Below are 15,545 nucleotides of genomic sequence, written 5' to 3' on the forward strand. Positions count from 1 at the left end.
TTATTTTTCTCCCTTGCAGTGGTAAAGACTAGTGTCCAGACTTGGGGATCTTTATATCCAAACCTTTGAGGTCGATGAGCCGGTTGCATGGCTATCAAGATGTCAGCAATAAGACCTTATAAATAAAGGAACGAAGACAACTCACAGGCGAGAACTGGCGAAGATTTACTCCTGCCTCTTTCAACACCGCTGCCGACTATACCAAAGTTAGCCATCTCGACATACCAAAACGGCTGAGAAGTGCAAGTTGAGCGGAAGACGGATACTCACATCGTTGTCCATGTGATATCCTTGGGAGTATACGACTTCTGAGATGCCAAGTTGGGCTATTTTGACACTGCATGTCAGACACGGGCAGCTGCTGGACGTTAGCGAATGAGTATAATTGGCTGGGTAGTAACTGGTGAAGACCGACGTGTCACAATAAAGGATTGAGCCTTCTCCAATCCTTTGCCTACCGGCCTCAAGTAAAGCATTCTCTTCAGCATGCATGCAGAGACAGGTTGAGAGAACTGTACCACCGGCCTGTCCTAAGTTGCAACGAGGGCCTGTGAATACCATCAGTGTATAGTTCAACAGACTACCCAGGAAGGAGGTAGTAAAGGGACGTACATCCGCCTTCGTTGCAGTTCTTCATGTTCCGCGGAGTCCCATTGTAACCTGTAGACATGACTCTGTTGTCTTTGACGATAACACAGCCGACCCGCCGTTTCATGCAATTGCTTCGCTGTGCTGCCAATGACGCCAACTGCATAAAGTACTGGTCCCATGCAGGCCGTAATCTTTGCATATTAAGTAAATCCAGGGAGCTCAACGCGGCATGCAGCTCGTTCAATGAAGAAGACGTATTGAATAGCCGCACATGGGCTCGGTCCAGAAGGTACGAGACCCCGATTTTGGGGTCATACTGACTATGGTCGCTTATCAGCACGAACTTTTCAAGGTCTGGAGGTTCTAGCTGTTTTCTCCAACACCTATTCAATTGCGGTCAGTCTTCTCTTGTCTCGTGGCAGGGGAAGATGAGAGGTCGGGCAGACCTATCAGTAAACCGGCGCCAGCGTAAAGTAATAGGAGCATCAACGCTAATCAGCAAGAAGAAAGGCCGCAAAAGCAGGCGCTCTAACGCTGCATCATCCGGTATATCTGTGGTGACCCAGAGCTCACGCCATCTTGGAGTCACGAAGTCGATTAGCTCGTCAATGGTCTCGAAGGACTGGGCTGACGGGTTTGGCGAGCTGGTGAGAGAGAGCTGTTCAAAGTGCTCCTCGACTACAGTCTGATGGTTTCCTGGAGCGACGCTGATCTGCTGGAAGCCATGGTTCTTTACCAGAAAATCGGCTACGGACTTCTTCCCGGCACATATACCTGTAGTTACCACAACATCAGCACGGTTTCCCGAGGGCTTTCTATGTACCAGTATCTTTACCTCCACAGATGCCAACCAACATGTCTTCCGGACACTCTCGTTGTTCCGGTCTAGCGGCCTATTATGCGCAGAGAATACACACGGGCTTCCAGGATACGGCTGATATTGTGATTCCTCTTGTGTGCGGTTAACTGAGCGCGCTCTAACTAGTTAATGGTTAAAACTTCCCCTCTATAGGTGAAAAATAACACATAATCATGCAGGTTTCGTCCCAAAAATTATTCCCGGGTCAAAAGCAATGGAACTGCCAGATGAAATAGAATAGAGAATGAGTTATGGAGGAAAGATCCCGAATATCTTCTTTAAATATCCTCCTTGAACATATATACACATGGGTTACTGCCTAATTAACTGGCTAGTTTAATAAACATGCCAACGCACATACTGTAGAAACAGGTGTTGGCACGACTGATCTCCATACATGTTTTTCCCCCAAACAGATGTTAGCTGGGTGAATATAGCCAATGTTAGAGTTCATCGACAGTAACTACGAATTTGCAGACTGCTACGAGGCACCGCCAGCCTCACTTGCTGCATGGCTAACTAACTAACTAGTCAACCGTCCTTTCATTCTGCTTGTGAATTATTGTCTGAGACGCCGTCTATGGCGTTGGCTGAAACCCGTGCAGCAGTGTCCCACGTTCTCCTCCCATCTCCATCTAAATAATATAATAACCCCCCCCCTGACTCCCGCATACATCTCCTCCTGCAGGAATATTAACAACACCGTCAGTTGATGTTGATGTCAACATCTCACATCCAGCAACAAAAAAACGGCCCACGGAACGAAAAACGGTCACGAGAGCTTAGTTAAAGCGGCCAGGGCCAGCCCATAAAGCAGCGAGACGACGGGTCTGCTGACTAAGTCAGGTGTTATCCCTGTCTCCCCACCGGCGAGCTTATCTAATCTGGCTCAGCGGCAGCCTCCCTCCCGCCTGGCGCAAAAGCAGGAGGGTATAAATATCCAAATACATCTTCCTCTCTGTTGTAGGCTGTTGCTGTTGTTGCTATTCTTACATGAATCAAACGGCTTGCTGATACCACTACTAAACCAGTCTTGCTGCGGCCTCAACCTCCAGCTAGAATGCAGTACACACCGTTTATCTCTGATATAGAGTTGCCATTCTACTCGTCCCTGGCCTCGCTCAAGGTCGACCATGACAAGCTCGATGACTCTGCGCGCAAGGTTTTGGGCCTGTATGAAATAAAGCCGTCTGATCGCCCAGAAGAGTCCTGTCGCATGCAGATACTAGGAAATGCTTTGCTTAAAGACGAGTAAGTGCCTTGTTCGATCACTTTGTTAGTGTCTACTTCGCTGCTCACAGATGACATCATCACCAGTGTCCCAGCAGGTTATTATCGGGCGGAGGGTATGATCAAGAATGTGAACACGATAGAGGAATACCGGAATGCAGATAAGCCGGCGATATTACAGCTAGCAGGAAAGACTGTAGGTGTTTATTTTTTGTCTTGTTATTATGTATCGCCCTTGTTACTTTCCAGGTTGTTGTTGGATTTGCTAATGACCAAACTCGGATGAAAAGATATGGGATGCTATTAATGATGGGACCATAGATTCGTGTCCCTCACTACTTGCCTCTTTCACAGTTCTTTCATTTGCAGACCTCAAGAAGTACAAATTTTCTTACTGGTTTGCGTTTCCAGCCATACACTCCAGTCCGCCGTGGGCGCCAACAGCAAGCCCCATCAACAAGGACGAGACAGACTCCACTGGTCAGAAGAAGCCTGCCAGTCACGCATCACAGCAGTTGACTGAGCCTGAGACTGTGAATTTGGTGGAGGCTGTACAGACTTGGCGGTATGGCGTTGATGCTCGTCAGCATGGCTTTTTCCTTGCCAAAAAGGTGTGGGCGGCCGCAGACCAGAAGCCACTAAAGGGTCCATATGAGTGGCAGATTTCACCGCTTTCTGGGTATGAGGAGGGGTTTTTCGATAACTCCAAGGAGGGAGATCGCTATGTCTGTTTTGCTGACCCTTCCAACTACGATGATGCGCCAAGCTGGGTGTTAAGGAACCTTCTGGTTCTTGTACAGAAAAGGTGGAAGCTTAACAAAGTCCAAATCATGCGGTATCGCGACTTGCATTCAAGACGAGACCAGGGAAGGACTTTGATAATGACACTGGAAACCGACAACTCTCAAACGAGCACTACCACCGAAGGGGGTGACGCTCAACCAGCATTGCCGAAGATCACAGGGTGGGAACGAAATCCTGCAGGAAAGCTTGCCGGTCGAACAGTTGACCTCAAAGAATACATGGATCCTCAAAGGTTTTTCGTTTTTTTTTTTTTTTTTTTTATTGGAGTGCCACTCATTTGAACATAGCTCACTTCTGCTTATAATATAGACTGGCCGACCAATCCGTAGACTTGAACCTCAAGTTAATGAAATGGAGGATCAGCCCTAATCTTAACCTAGAAGATATCAAGAAAACAAAATGCCTATTGCTAGGTGCGGGGACACTTGGAAGCTATGTTGCGAGAAACTTGCTTGTAAGTGTGGGTGCCATTCAAAGATGAACGCGATAATAGCTAATTCCATGTTCCAGGGCTGGGGTGTGAACAAAGTGACATTTGTCGATAATGGTTCTGTTTCATTTTCGAATCCAGTCAGGCAGCCTCTGTTCAATTTTAAGGACTGTCTTGGGGGAGGTGCAAAGAAGGCTCTTCGTGCTGCCGAGGCCCTCAAGGAGATATACCCAGGTGTTGACTCAACTGGACATGTTCTCTCGGTACCGATGGCAGGACACCCGGTGGTAGATGAAGATAAGGCAAAAGCAGACTTTGAGCTGCTTAAGAAACTTGTCGAGGAGCATGATGCCATATTTCTGTTGATGGATACCCGGGAATCCCGATGGCTTCCAACATTGCTTGGCAAAGCAAATGGAAAAATAGTTTTGAACGCCGCTCTAGGGTTTGACACGTTCGTAGTAATGCGTCATGGCTCTTTAACGACAGCAGGGTCAAAGGATGGACTTGGATGCTATTTTTGCAACGATGTTGTTGCACCAGGGAATGTGAGTTTTGTTACATCCATTGGTTGCCCAGTTGAGAATCAACGCTAAGGCTAGCTTAATTAAGTCTACCAAAGCTCAGACTTTGGATCAGCAGTGCACTGTCACACGACCGGGTATTGCTGCAATTGCATCCGCTCTTTTGGTAGAGCTCTTCGTCTCTATTGTCCAGCACCCGCAAGGCGCTGATGCTCCAGCAACCACCGCACCGGACGAAGACAACATTGAAAGCCCCCATCCGCTCGGCATAGTACCTCATCAAATCAGAGGGTATCTTTCCAGATTTAATAATGTTATTGTCACTGGCAAAGATTATTCATGTTGCAGTGCCTGCTCCGGTCGGATTATAGACCTGTACTTGCAAGATGGCTGGGATTTTGTGAAGAGAGCTATGAATGAGAAATCATATATCGAGGAAGTAAGCGGGCTCAAAGAGGTAGGTTAAAGACGCCGTTTACCCCAAGATTTTGACCAAAGCTGATAAACGTAGGTCCAGCGTTTGGCGGATGCAGTTGCCGAAGGGATCGGATTTTCCGACTCGGACGATGCTGATGACGATGAATTGGTCGAAATTTGAGGGCCAACTGCCAAGTTCAGTGTTGAGCTTGAAACGAGCCCAGATACTCTAATTTTGTTGGGTCTTTTCGCTTCTTCTTCGTATACCGATGAAGTAAGCTTCTTTGGATTCCTGGGCATATTCATTAGCAAGTCCTGGGAGTTAGAGAAATACTAGTTGATATAGAAGACTTACACTGCGAGAAGATTCAGGCTTCTCACGATATACCCTGTGGAATAACCGTTTCAACTCGTTTTCAAAGTCCTTTTCCCCAGACCCCTGATAATATTTGCACACGAAGTGGCCACCTTCTTTCAAAACGTTGGAAGCAAAATCGAGCGCCGCGTTGCATAATTCCTATTCACGTCATTTATTAGCGCTGGAGATTATACTTACTTCAGGAAGCTCTACACGTACCATGCTCCCTAAATGATCGCGGGACTTGGTGCCACTTGTATTCATTAACCTATTGCTGCGTCAACCAGGAGTGTTCTTTTAGTTTTCCAGTTAATGTCAAGGGAACACACATGTCACTTAGAATCACATCAACCGATCCTACTTTAGCTTTCGTTGGCAAAGGAGCCACCCCATCACCTTTAGCCACCCCATCACCTTTGTTGATATGGGCGCTAGAACTTCTTTCTAGATCTATATAGCCTCCATCGGTCTCGGCACCTGGCTCTGTAGTGGGAGAAGATTTCCCCTGCTCGCTGATTGCGGGTAGCTGTGACCGTGGTCGGCCGCGGTTCGGATCCCGGACAAAGTCCTTGACATATTCCTGGACTCTTGGAGAAAGGAAATTTCCTTGGATAGTGGACACTCCTCTTGGGGGTTGGGCGGGAATAATGTCCACACCGACAACTCTTCCACGAGGTTTGGTGAGGTTAAAGGCAACCTACTCAACGATTAGTTCAATAATCTGCTAGATGTGTTTAATTTCTTGACAAACCTGAGACCAAGAACCTGGTGCATACCCCTTTCAACCTTCATTAGCACGCGAGCATCTTTGCTTGAATTATTATCCAGGTAATCTCACAAGATCAACCACCGTTTGGCCGCTTTTGAACAACCTGTATCTATCGTTAATCTGTTTTAGACGTTAGAATATGGCCATTGACCTGTAAGTGGAACGTTTGTACCTGTAATAGCTTGAAGGCAGCTCGGCTTTTCAGTCCTTGCGTGCTAGCTTCTTTGGTGTAGGCGTCTTTCCCCTGTCTGGCTTGCCATTGCTTTGAAGAGATCGTCCTGGAGAGCTGTTTCACAAACAAGCTACAGCCAGGGAAACCCCTATTCTGTAGAGCCGGCCAGAACATATTTCAGTAGTGCTGATATTAGACTTGAATGACCCTTTTTGTCTCGAAATCATCTTCCATCACTGGTTTTTTTGGAAGAAGCTTAACTAAGCTTAGCTCGGCGAGCGGCTAAAAGCTGACTAAGCCGGCTAGACGTGGGGTCCTTGGCTGCCTATCTTATCTAAGTCAAACATGATAAACAGATCTTTACTCCAGGCAGCTGCCCACCCGCCCACTTCGACGCTTCAAACAACTTCCAACCACCACCATCACACGCAGTTCATTCGATATGGCGTGTATACACATACCCCAGGCTGGTAAGTATATGTTTATGGGCATCGGGATATCCAGAAGCTAACAGGTGCCTAATCTCAAGACCTTAAACCACCAACTGTAAACCAGTCTGTTTATCGTGAAGACTGTACCCTTTGTTTCGACTCGATAGTAGGCTCCCGCGAATAGTCCTGCATTGTATGGGCTTCGAACTGATGAGAATTGTTTTAGGATAATGAGGCGGGGCTAAATGTCTGTCTTCATTGCTTCAATGGAGGCTGTGCTGGGGAGAGACAGCATGCCTCTCTACATAGCCGTCGTCACGGCCACCCGTTGGCACTGAATATCAAGAGAACTAGAAAGCAGGTCGAAGTATGACCGTCACGATGGTAGTTTGATACGAATATTGAGCTAACATTGATATTCTAAGCGTGCCGAACCGCCAGTCAAGATGTCGAAGCTAGCTATTGAAGCTAGCTCTGAGGACGATCAATACGACGTGGCCACAAAAATAGTCTGCCTTGAATGTGGTGTGGACAAAGTGGAAGACTGCCCACCTAAAGCAGCTGAAGTTGTCGACAAACTGATGAAGGCACCCACTTTCTCCCGGAAGGAAGAGGTGAAGGCTTGGGAACAAGAGCTTGTTCCATGCGAGCATACCATAGGTCTACAGCAGGGCTCCAATCAGGGTATCCGAATCAGAGGTATGACCTTGAGGCACATATCCAACCAGTATAGGGGTGTCTAACAAATGTTATAGAACCATCCAAGTGCTACGGATGTGACCTGCAGGAGAACCTTTGGCTCTGCCTGGAATGCGGTACCGTTGGCTGCGGACGAGCACAGTTTGGCGGCATAGGAGGTAACTCGCACGCTCTTGCTCATTCAAATGAAAAATCGCATGGCGTGGCGGTCAAACTTCGATCCATTACCCCTGAGGGTTCTGCGGATATCTACTGCTATACATGTAATGATGAGAGGACAGACCCGGAACTGGCACAGCACCTATCCCACTGGGGAATCAATATTGCGGAGCAGGAGAAAACCGAGAAAAGCTTAACCGAGCTCCAAATTGAGCAAAACCTGAAATGGGACTTCTCAATGACTTCTAATGATGGACAAGTATTAAACCCAGTCTTTGGACCTGAGCTTACTGGACTCAAAAACCTCGGAAACAGCTGTTACATTGCCAGCGTCTTACAATGCCTATTCTCATTGCCGGAATTCAAGGCTCGCTACTTCAAGCCCAATGAAGAGCCTCCATCTTCCTCTGCTCCAGCTGAGGACCTTGAGACTCAACTAAGGAAAATAGCTGATGGTCTCCTTTCTGGGCGTTATTCTGTGCCAGACCCAGCGGCAGCTGGTAGTACCTCGGATGTTGTTTACCAGCGTGGACTCTTGCCATCCATGTTCAAACACATGATTGGCCGAGGCCATCCCGAATTCTCAACCATGCGCCAGCAGGATGCATTCGAACTACTTCTGCACCTTTTCAAGATTATCAGCGTATCCACACACTCTGCTTCTGATCCGAATCCGGTAGAATCATTCAGATTCGCTGTTGAGCAACGATTGCAATGTACATCATGCAAAAAGGTGCGGTACAAGGTCGATGAGCAGGACAATATCTCAGTTGAGGTTCCGGCAATCCGACTCAATCATTTTATGCCAGGGCCTGGAACGGATCAGAAGTGGGAAACAGTACCTCTTGAAAATTGTATTGATCTGTTCACAAGGGAAGAACATGTCGAATTGACTTGTTCGGGCTGCGGAAACAAACAATTCTCCAAACAGACGCTGTTCAAAACACTCCCACAGAATCTCATTGTTAATGCACGACGATGGGAGGTAGTGAACTACGTGCCTATGAAGCTTGACATACCCGTGGTGGTTGGTAATGAGCCACTGGATCTGACCCAGTATCTCTCAAAGGGCAAACAGGAAGATGAAGAGGTCCTGGAGGACGAACCTGAAAGCGCTGCCCCTGAATTTGTGCCGAACTCGGATGCCTTTGCTGCCCTATGCGGCATGGGCTTCCCCGAGAATAGGGTGAAGAGGGGACTGTTCAGTACTGGTAACTCGGACCAGGAGGCAGCTTTGAACTGGATCCTCGCTCATATGGATGATCCAGACATCGACCAGCCCCTGGTAACTGGCGCGGGCTCTGCTTCTGGCGCCCAGAAACCTGCCGACGGAGATGATAAGATCAACCAGCTGGCTGACATGGGTATTGAGAGAGATAGGGCTGAGAAGGCACTTGGGGCCACAGACTGGGATGTGACGAGAGCTTTGGACTGGGTCTTTAGTCATCCCGATGAACCTCTTGAGCCGAATCCTACAGCAGCCACAAACAGCTCGGGCCCATCAGGCAGCATCCCGGGATCCAGCGAGAAGCCAGCCTTGTTCGACCTGCAATCCATCGTCTGCCACAAAGGCACCTCAGTTCATGCAGGGTAAGAAAAGCCATCATCCTCCGCCCTCGTATTTGTCAACTTTGCTAACTTAGAAAACCAACTGAAGTCACTACGTTGCTTTTATCCGCAAGCAGGTCCCGCCAGAGAAGGAGCCGAGGTGGATTCTTTTCAACGATGAGAAAGTCGTGGCCGAAGCTGGTGACATCAAAGAGATGAAACAGTTTGCGTACATATACATATTCCGTCGTGTGTAATTTTCGCATTTGCAGGGGTTGTTGGGTGGTGGTGCATGATTAAGTAGTGACTATTCGCATGGGGTTTACCGGGGGCTGCAGTCAAGAATGGTACACAGGACGAAGAAATAATTTTTTTTTTTCTTTTTTTCTTTTCAATGAAGATCAGGGGAATAGTACATAGTTATGGAAGTTCGTTGAATTGTTGCATGCACTACAGAGTGCCCCGTCCCAGATTGAAACAGAATACAGAAGGCCTGCTCTAGCACAAAGTGATCGATCGTATTAGTATTAATTCCTTGAAATGCTCAGCCCGCGATGCCTGGTTTCACCCCTCGCTAGAAAAAAAGAAAAGAACGCTGCAGATGATGTGAGAAGGGGAAAAACCCATGGATATGAAGCATATGAAAGGGGCTGCGATAGGGGCGTTATAGAAGTATGAATAATATCAACATTTAACGTAAACGGGGCATATATATATGTATAAACCAATGGGTGTATATATCTACATAAGTATTGTGGGTGAGGCCGTAACGGCTATCCATCCGAAGTGAGGACGGTAGCTCGGGAAGCGGTAGAAGGTGAGCGCGAAGGAGTGCTGTAGCTGTTGATGGTATCTCGATTATATAAGGACGGAGCAGGAAGCGGTAGCCGGGGTTCGCTATTGGTCAATGTGCGTAGAGATATGGTATTTGGTGGTTCGTTCTTGGCCCTCTGTATGGGCGAAGGATCGAAAGAAGTGGATACGGGCGACTTTTCAGAGCAATCACCTGTCGTGCCTGACTCGGAGATGGTGGGCTGCACGCACGACGACTTTGAGAAGAGGCCTCGCAGGAACGGCTTTAGTTTGGCGGTAGTTTGTCTGCGCGGGAGCTGGGCTGGAGTTAGGGGCCGCTGGCGAGGTTTGAAGGATTGGGTGGGCCATTGGTGGATGGGGATGTCTGAAAGGGCCAGTTCGGGAAAGTGTTTTTCGATGTAAGATAGAGGAGCGCCACGTTCGAATTCAGGGAGAGAGACGACATTTTCGTATGCGAAGGTGCGAGAGTCGATGCTGTCTCGCGGGATCTCGCCCAGGGATGAGCCGAGTTCGACCGACTTGAGCACCTGGGTCTTGGTTGGGGAGGAGCCTGGAAGTTCGGAAATATTTGGAGACGTGGGGGAGCCGACCAGTTCGGGGATCTTGGGAGGCTGCAAAGGATGAGAGCCAACGAGCTCCGGTAGGTCTGGAATGTCAGGGGTAGTGGTGTGTATGCTTATTGAAGATGGAGAGGTGATAGTTGCGGAAGAAGAGGGAGCTCGGACGGGAGAATGCGGCCTGGGGGAGCCTGTGGTGGAGAGGTTCGTTTTGGAGGGAGTTGGAGAGTGGTTCTGGTTGCTAATGGAGGAGAAGCGGTGCTGTAATTTTGCGCCAAAGCGCTTGAGGGAGAGGATTGAGCGGTTTCTCTGCCGTATGTCCGGGAGAGGCTTGTCTGCATAGGAGGCTCGCTGGTGGGCCTCATGCAGATTGTCCATGGAGACCACGGCCCGCGGTGGAGGAAACATATTCGGCGAAAGAGTGACAGAGCGCTATAATAGTTGGGGCCAATTAGAATAAGTAAAGGGAAAGTAAGTAAAATGGGGAGGGAGGGAAAGGAGGGAAAAGGTGGACGAACCGTACTACCAGCCTGGTTGAGGCCAATTTGGAGTCGTAGCCGGGAGATAGAAGAGGAGAGATTGACAAGAAACTCGACCAAGCGGACACCCTGGGCTTGGAGATTCGACAGACTGGTAAGCCAGAGGCCAACACGTTGGAACATGTCGGCGTAGACGCCCCCAAAGGATGGTGACCATGTGTGTTGGTGCTGCGGAATGATGTTCAGGTAGTCCTTGACGGTGCGCACGGCGATGGCGGCCTTTCTGAGATCCTTGAGGGAGTCCTGGAGGGCAATCTCCGAGCGGCGGACGACATGGTTTATCTTGCTGATGCAGTCAATGAGGAAGAGTTTGAAGGACTCGTCGCCGAGCATGGAGTCGAGCACGTCCAGATTGGCCAGGGGCACGGCGAGCAGATCGAACCGCGCGGTAAGATCCTCGTGGGCGAGCTGGTAGTCCTCCATGGTGCGGCGTACAAAGCCATCGATCTCGGCGACGTGTACTCGCAGGATCTGGACGGACTCGAGTTCTGACCTGGCTGAGCCGGTGGCGAGTAGGTGAATGCCAAAGGAGACCTGGGCCATGATTTTCCAGAGCGGATGGTATCTCTCGCCGGCACGCTGCTGCCATTTGCCGGAGCATGACCGCTGGTACTTGGGACTCTGGAGAAGCTGCTTGCGCCGGGTAACGGCATCCGGCGGGGAGAGGACGCGCTGGTTGAAGCCGTGGATGGACTCGAGGATGGACTCTTCGAAGGGGCCCTGGAGGTGCGCAATGGGGTGTGTAGGCCGGTAAACCTCTGATTCAGCCGTAGAGGCCGCGACTGAGGCTGGCGATGTAGGCGATGGCTCTGTCGCAGCCGCGGAGGTGGTCGTGGTTGTGGAGGTTATGGACGAGGCCATTGTAGCGTGCAGTTGCAGTTGCAGTGCGTAGTTATATGTATGTAACTAACTAGCCGTCCGGACAGGCGGCCGCGGGTGCGCATGAAGGCGCGACAGGTGTTGTTTTCTCTTCTGGTCGTCGTCGTCGTCTCTAACCAAAGCCCCAGGAAGGATTAACTAAGGCATACTGTGACATAATTGAGCCCCAGCGCCGGTCGTTGGTTGTTAATTAATCCAGGGGTCGTATAGGCCAGCGTCGACTAGTAGGGGGTAAGCGAGCGGAGGCGATAACGAGGGATTGCACGATAAGCCGCAGCCGATGCAGCCGACGCAGAGGGCGACCGACAGACGGCAGCCCGGGACGCGCGAGGAGACAGGCCGAGGCGCTGCGGGAGCAAAAGTAACGGCGTCAACGGCGACGCAAAGAAACGGCGAGCGTTGCGTGGGCGTTGGAAGTTTGTTCGTTCTGCAGGTTGCGATGCGATGCGATGCGAGAAGGTTGGAAGAAGAACTTGAAGAAAGCCGGAAAGTTGAAAGTTAAAGAGGCAAAACAAGGTTTTTGGCAGCTTTGTTTTTTAGGTTGCTGAGTCAGCATGCAGATAGGCAGAAGCTGGAAAGTTGCGAGAAGACGAGAAGACGGACGGAGATACAAGAAAGAGACGACGAAGACGAAGAAGATAGTAAAAGAAGAAGAGGAGAAGAGAAGAAGAGGAGAAGAGAGATGAAGAGGGCGGCGAGCATCACGTCGAAGGAGGCAAAGAAGCCCAAGTCGACGATCACGGCATTCTTCGCGTCGTCGCCAGGCTCAGGCACAGCTGCATCGGCAGCTCCAAGGGCCGCGTTCGACAAGGCCAAATGGACGAGCAGCCTGACAGCCGAGCAGCGGGAGCTGCTGAAGCTCGAGATAGACACGCTGGACGAGAGCTGGCTGGCTCATCTCACGGACGAGCTGCTCTCGCGCGAGTTCCTGGCGCTGAAGCGTTTCCTGCGTGACGAGAAGAAGTCTGGCGCCAACATCTTCCCCCCCGAGCAGGACATCTACTCATGGTCAGCCCGCCTCCCCCCTCCCCCCGTTACTCTCTGCTTTCCTACGGGGCGTACAGACGCTAACTTGCTAACTCGCGGGCTTGCACAGGTCGAGGTACACGCCACTGCACAAGGTCAAGGCGGTCATCATAGGCCAGGACCCGTACCACAACCACGGCCAGGCTCACGGCCTCTGCTTCTCCGTACGCCCGCCTACGCCAGCTCCCCCTTCGCTCAAGAACATCTACCTTGCCCTGAAGAACGACTACCCGGCCTTCGAGGAGCCCGCCAACCGCGGAGGGCTGCTCACCCCCTGGGCCCAGCAAGGGGTGCTCCTGCTCAATACCTGTCTCACTGTCCGAGCTCACAACGCAAACTCCCATTCGCAGCGTGGCTGGGAGCGTTTCACCCAGCGGGCCATCGACCTTGTCGCCCGTGTGCGCACAAAGGGGGTCGTCTTCCTGGCCTGGGGTAGCCCGGCAGGCAAGAGGGTGTCTGGAGTCAACAAGGAGAGACACTGTGTTCTGCAGTCTGTCCATCCAAGCCCCCTCAGTGCCCACAAGGGATTTGTACGTATACCACGCATGTTGCTGCTGCTGCTGCTGCTGCTGCTGTTGTTGTCCATCATTCTGGGCCTCGGGCTGACTCTTTCTAGTTGACGTGCGGACATTTTAAAAAGGCCAATGACTGGCTGCAGACTCGATACGGGGACGACGGTATCATTGACTGGAGTCTCACCTCGAAGCCCCTCGTCACTGTCACCTCTGTCACCACTGCCACAGAGACAGTCGAGGGGGACGGCAAGACAGATACAGTATCAAAGGCAACTGCAGAAGAAAAGTCAGATACTATATCGAAGACTGCTACTGTTACTTCCACTGCCACCGCTACTACATCTAAATCTACTGCTACCAAGGTAGATGACGATAATAATGATGCTGACAGTGACTATGGTCAGGACCTCATCGAGGACGAGACCAAGTAGTCTCACTTCTTTGCTTTCCATGTTGATTTTCTGTGTTTCCAGCACTCATTTCTTTCTCAGCAGGCGTTCACCTCTTTTATTCTTGATATACTGATCAATTTTGAGATCAAATTTCTTGTACCATTGTCGAAAGTTCCATAGAATTCAGCTTGCATTACAAGGCCTGGATCAATCTATAGAGGCAAAAAAAAAAATGAAGCAGAGGAACTAAAAAAAAAAAGAAGAAGACGAAAAAAGAGCGCAATAACTAGAGTGAGGTGGTCTCAAGCATCCACACTCACCAAGTTGCTGTACAAAGAAAGTACTTTACAGGATATCTTCCATTTTTCATTTCTTCCCTAAACACAAGCAACACAACCAGCTCATCGTCGGTACCACATACGAGTGATTTTTGTGTTTCGCATCTTCCTTTGCAGCTGGAAGATACCGTACATCAGCGCTTCAGACGTGGGGGGGCCTAGACCACAGTCATTAGTCAACGTCCATCAAAAACTTGTCGAAGTCGAGGTTGAAACTTACAGCCAGGAACGTAGATGTCAACAGGTACAATTCTGTCACATCCACGAGTGACAGAGTAACTGTAGTGATAGTATCCACCGCCATTGGCACAGCTGCCCATACTAATCACCCATCGTGGTTCCGGCATCTGATCATACACCTGTCTCAAGGCCGGAGCCATCTTGTTCGTCAATGTGCCGGCAACAATCATCACGTCAGACTGACGCGGCGATGCTCGGAAGATAATCCCCAGCCTGTCCTGGTCGTATCGGGGTGTAGACAGATGCATCATCTCTACGGCACAGCATGCCAGTCCAAAGGTCATAGGCCACAGAGAGCCCTGGCGAGCCCAGTTTGCTACCTGGTCAAGCGTAGTCCTACAAATTTCCCCATTAGCAATTGCACCCCCACCACTTAGCATTCCTCGGGATGCAGGGGCAGAAATATATAGAAATTAACGAACAATGCATAGTCGAGAACACCCTGGGGTTTCTCTTGGCTGGGCAGAGGCACCTCTCTCCTTGGTTTCCGCGTAGGGACAGATCCGGCTGTAGACTGGAGGGCGCTCGACTGCTCAGGCGCAGCTTGTGTCGACTGAAATCTGGAGCCGGAAAGGGCCGGCAGAGTGGTAGAAAGGATTGGGCGATGCTGGCCTGTTGTATTATATATATCCCTCTTGTTCAGCATGGCGCATTACCATATGAAGCAGGAAAAAAAAAAGAGAGAGAAACCCACCCAGCAGCCTGACGGCAAAGTTACCTCCCCGCGAGGGATTCATTGCCGCTATTGTGATCTAGAGAACAGTTGACGGACGGATGCTCGGTCTTCTCGCGCTTCCGCTCGCTGTCGCTCTCGTCCTCTGTTTTCTGATGTCGTCGTCGCTTTTTTTAGCTAATACTTTATATCGCGGCTGTGATAGGATGGCTGGTGCTTTCACGTGATATCATGTGATTCAGCGGAGCATCGGAGGCGACTTTATCTGATCCTCTTGGTTTCTCCGACTTTTGCTCCAGATAAGTTCCAACTCTTTTTTCCTCCTCGCTGCCCTCGCTCGCTCTCGTTCTCTCGCCCAGGCAGACCCAGACGCAGAGAATATCATATTACACACTCCTTTACAATGTTCAGACGAGCCGTTTCTCTTGCTCCCAGAGCGGCCAGATGTATCGCATCTCCGGCTGTATCACGGCCGGCCTTGACGCCACTCGCTCCGGTGTCTGCGCTCACCTTCCGAACAACCAGAAGCTACCATGAGAAAGATATGTCTCCATATGTCTCTTCTTCCTTACCGGTACAGCG

At 50.1% G+C, this 15,545-nt stretch overlaps 5 protein-coding genes across 5 annotated transcripts; 3 read left to right on the forward strand and 2 right to left on the reverse strand.

The window, feature by feature from the left end:
• Positions 1 to 207: 207 nt before the first annotated feature.
• TRV_03047 (uncharacterized protein) lies at positions 208 to 1,448 on the reverse strand (the record flags this gene model as incomplete). Its single annotated transcript, XM_003022777.1, has 5 exons — positions 208 to 326; positions 459 to 512; positions 613 to 974; positions 1,038 to 1,365; positions 1,415 to 1,448. The coding sequence occupies 5 exons, from the start codon at positions 1,446 to 1,448 to the stop codon at positions 208 to 210; spliced, it is 897 nt and encodes a 298-aa protein (XP_003022823.1).
• A 1,062-nt stretch (positions 1,449 to 2,510) lies between these two features.
• Positions 2,511 to 5,192, forward strand: TRV_03048 (uncharacterized protein; the record flags this gene model as incomplete). Its single annotated transcript, XM_003022778.1, has 7 exons — positions 2,511 to 2,701; positions 2,768 to 2,880; positions 3,035 to 3,716; positions 3,794 to 3,938; positions 3,995 to 4,462; positions 4,494 to 4,895; positions 5,052 to 5,192. 7 exons carry the CDS (start codon positions 2,511 to 2,513, stop codon positions 5,190 to 5,192), a joined length of 2,142 nt encoding a protein of 713 aa, XP_003022824.1.
• A 1,839-nt stretch (positions 5,193 to 7,031) lies between these two features.
• TRV_03049 (uncharacterized protein) lies at positions 7,032 to 9,248 on the forward strand (the record flags this gene model as incomplete). Its single annotated transcript, XM_003022779.1, has 3 exons — positions 7,032 to 7,284; positions 7,341 to 9,033; positions 9,101 to 9,248. 3 exons carry the CDS (start codon positions 7,032 to 7,034, stop codon positions 9,246 to 9,248), a joined length of 2,094 nt encoding a protein of 697 aa, XP_003022825.1.
• A 516-nt stretch (positions 9,249 to 9,764) lies between these two features.
• TRV_03050 (uncharacterized protein) lies at positions 9,765 to 11,761 on the reverse strand (the record flags this gene model as incomplete). The annotated part of the gene is made up of 2 exons (XM_003022780.1): positions 9,765 to 10,793; positions 10,880 to 11,761. The coding sequence occupies 2 exons, from the start codon at positions 11,759 to 11,761 to the stop codon at positions 9,765 to 9,767; spliced, it is 1,911 nt and encodes a 636-aa protein (XP_003022826.1).
• Positions 11,762 to 12,059: 298 nt separating this feature from the next.
• On the forward strand, positions 12,060 to 13,751 carry TRV_03051 (uncharacterized protein; the record flags this gene model as incomplete). Its single annotated transcript, XM_003022781.1, has 4 exons — positions 12,060 to 12,238; positions 12,320 to 12,787; positions 12,876 to 13,335; positions 13,422 to 13,751. The coding sequence occupies 4 exons, from the start codon at positions 12,060 to 12,062 to the stop codon at positions 13,749 to 13,751; spliced, it is 1,437 nt and encodes a 478-aa protein (XP_003022827.1).
• Between the last annotated feature and the right edge of the window lie 1,794 nt (positions 13,752 to 15,545).

This window comes from Trichophyton verrucosum, assembly GCF_000151505.1.
Source record: "Trichophyton verrucosum HKI 0517 chromosome Unknown contig00261_1.f1.exp, whole genome shotgun sequence".
Lineage (NCBI taxonomy): Eukaryota > Fungi > Ascomycota > Eurotiomycetes > Onygenales > Arthrodermataceae > Trichophyton > Trichophyton verrucosum.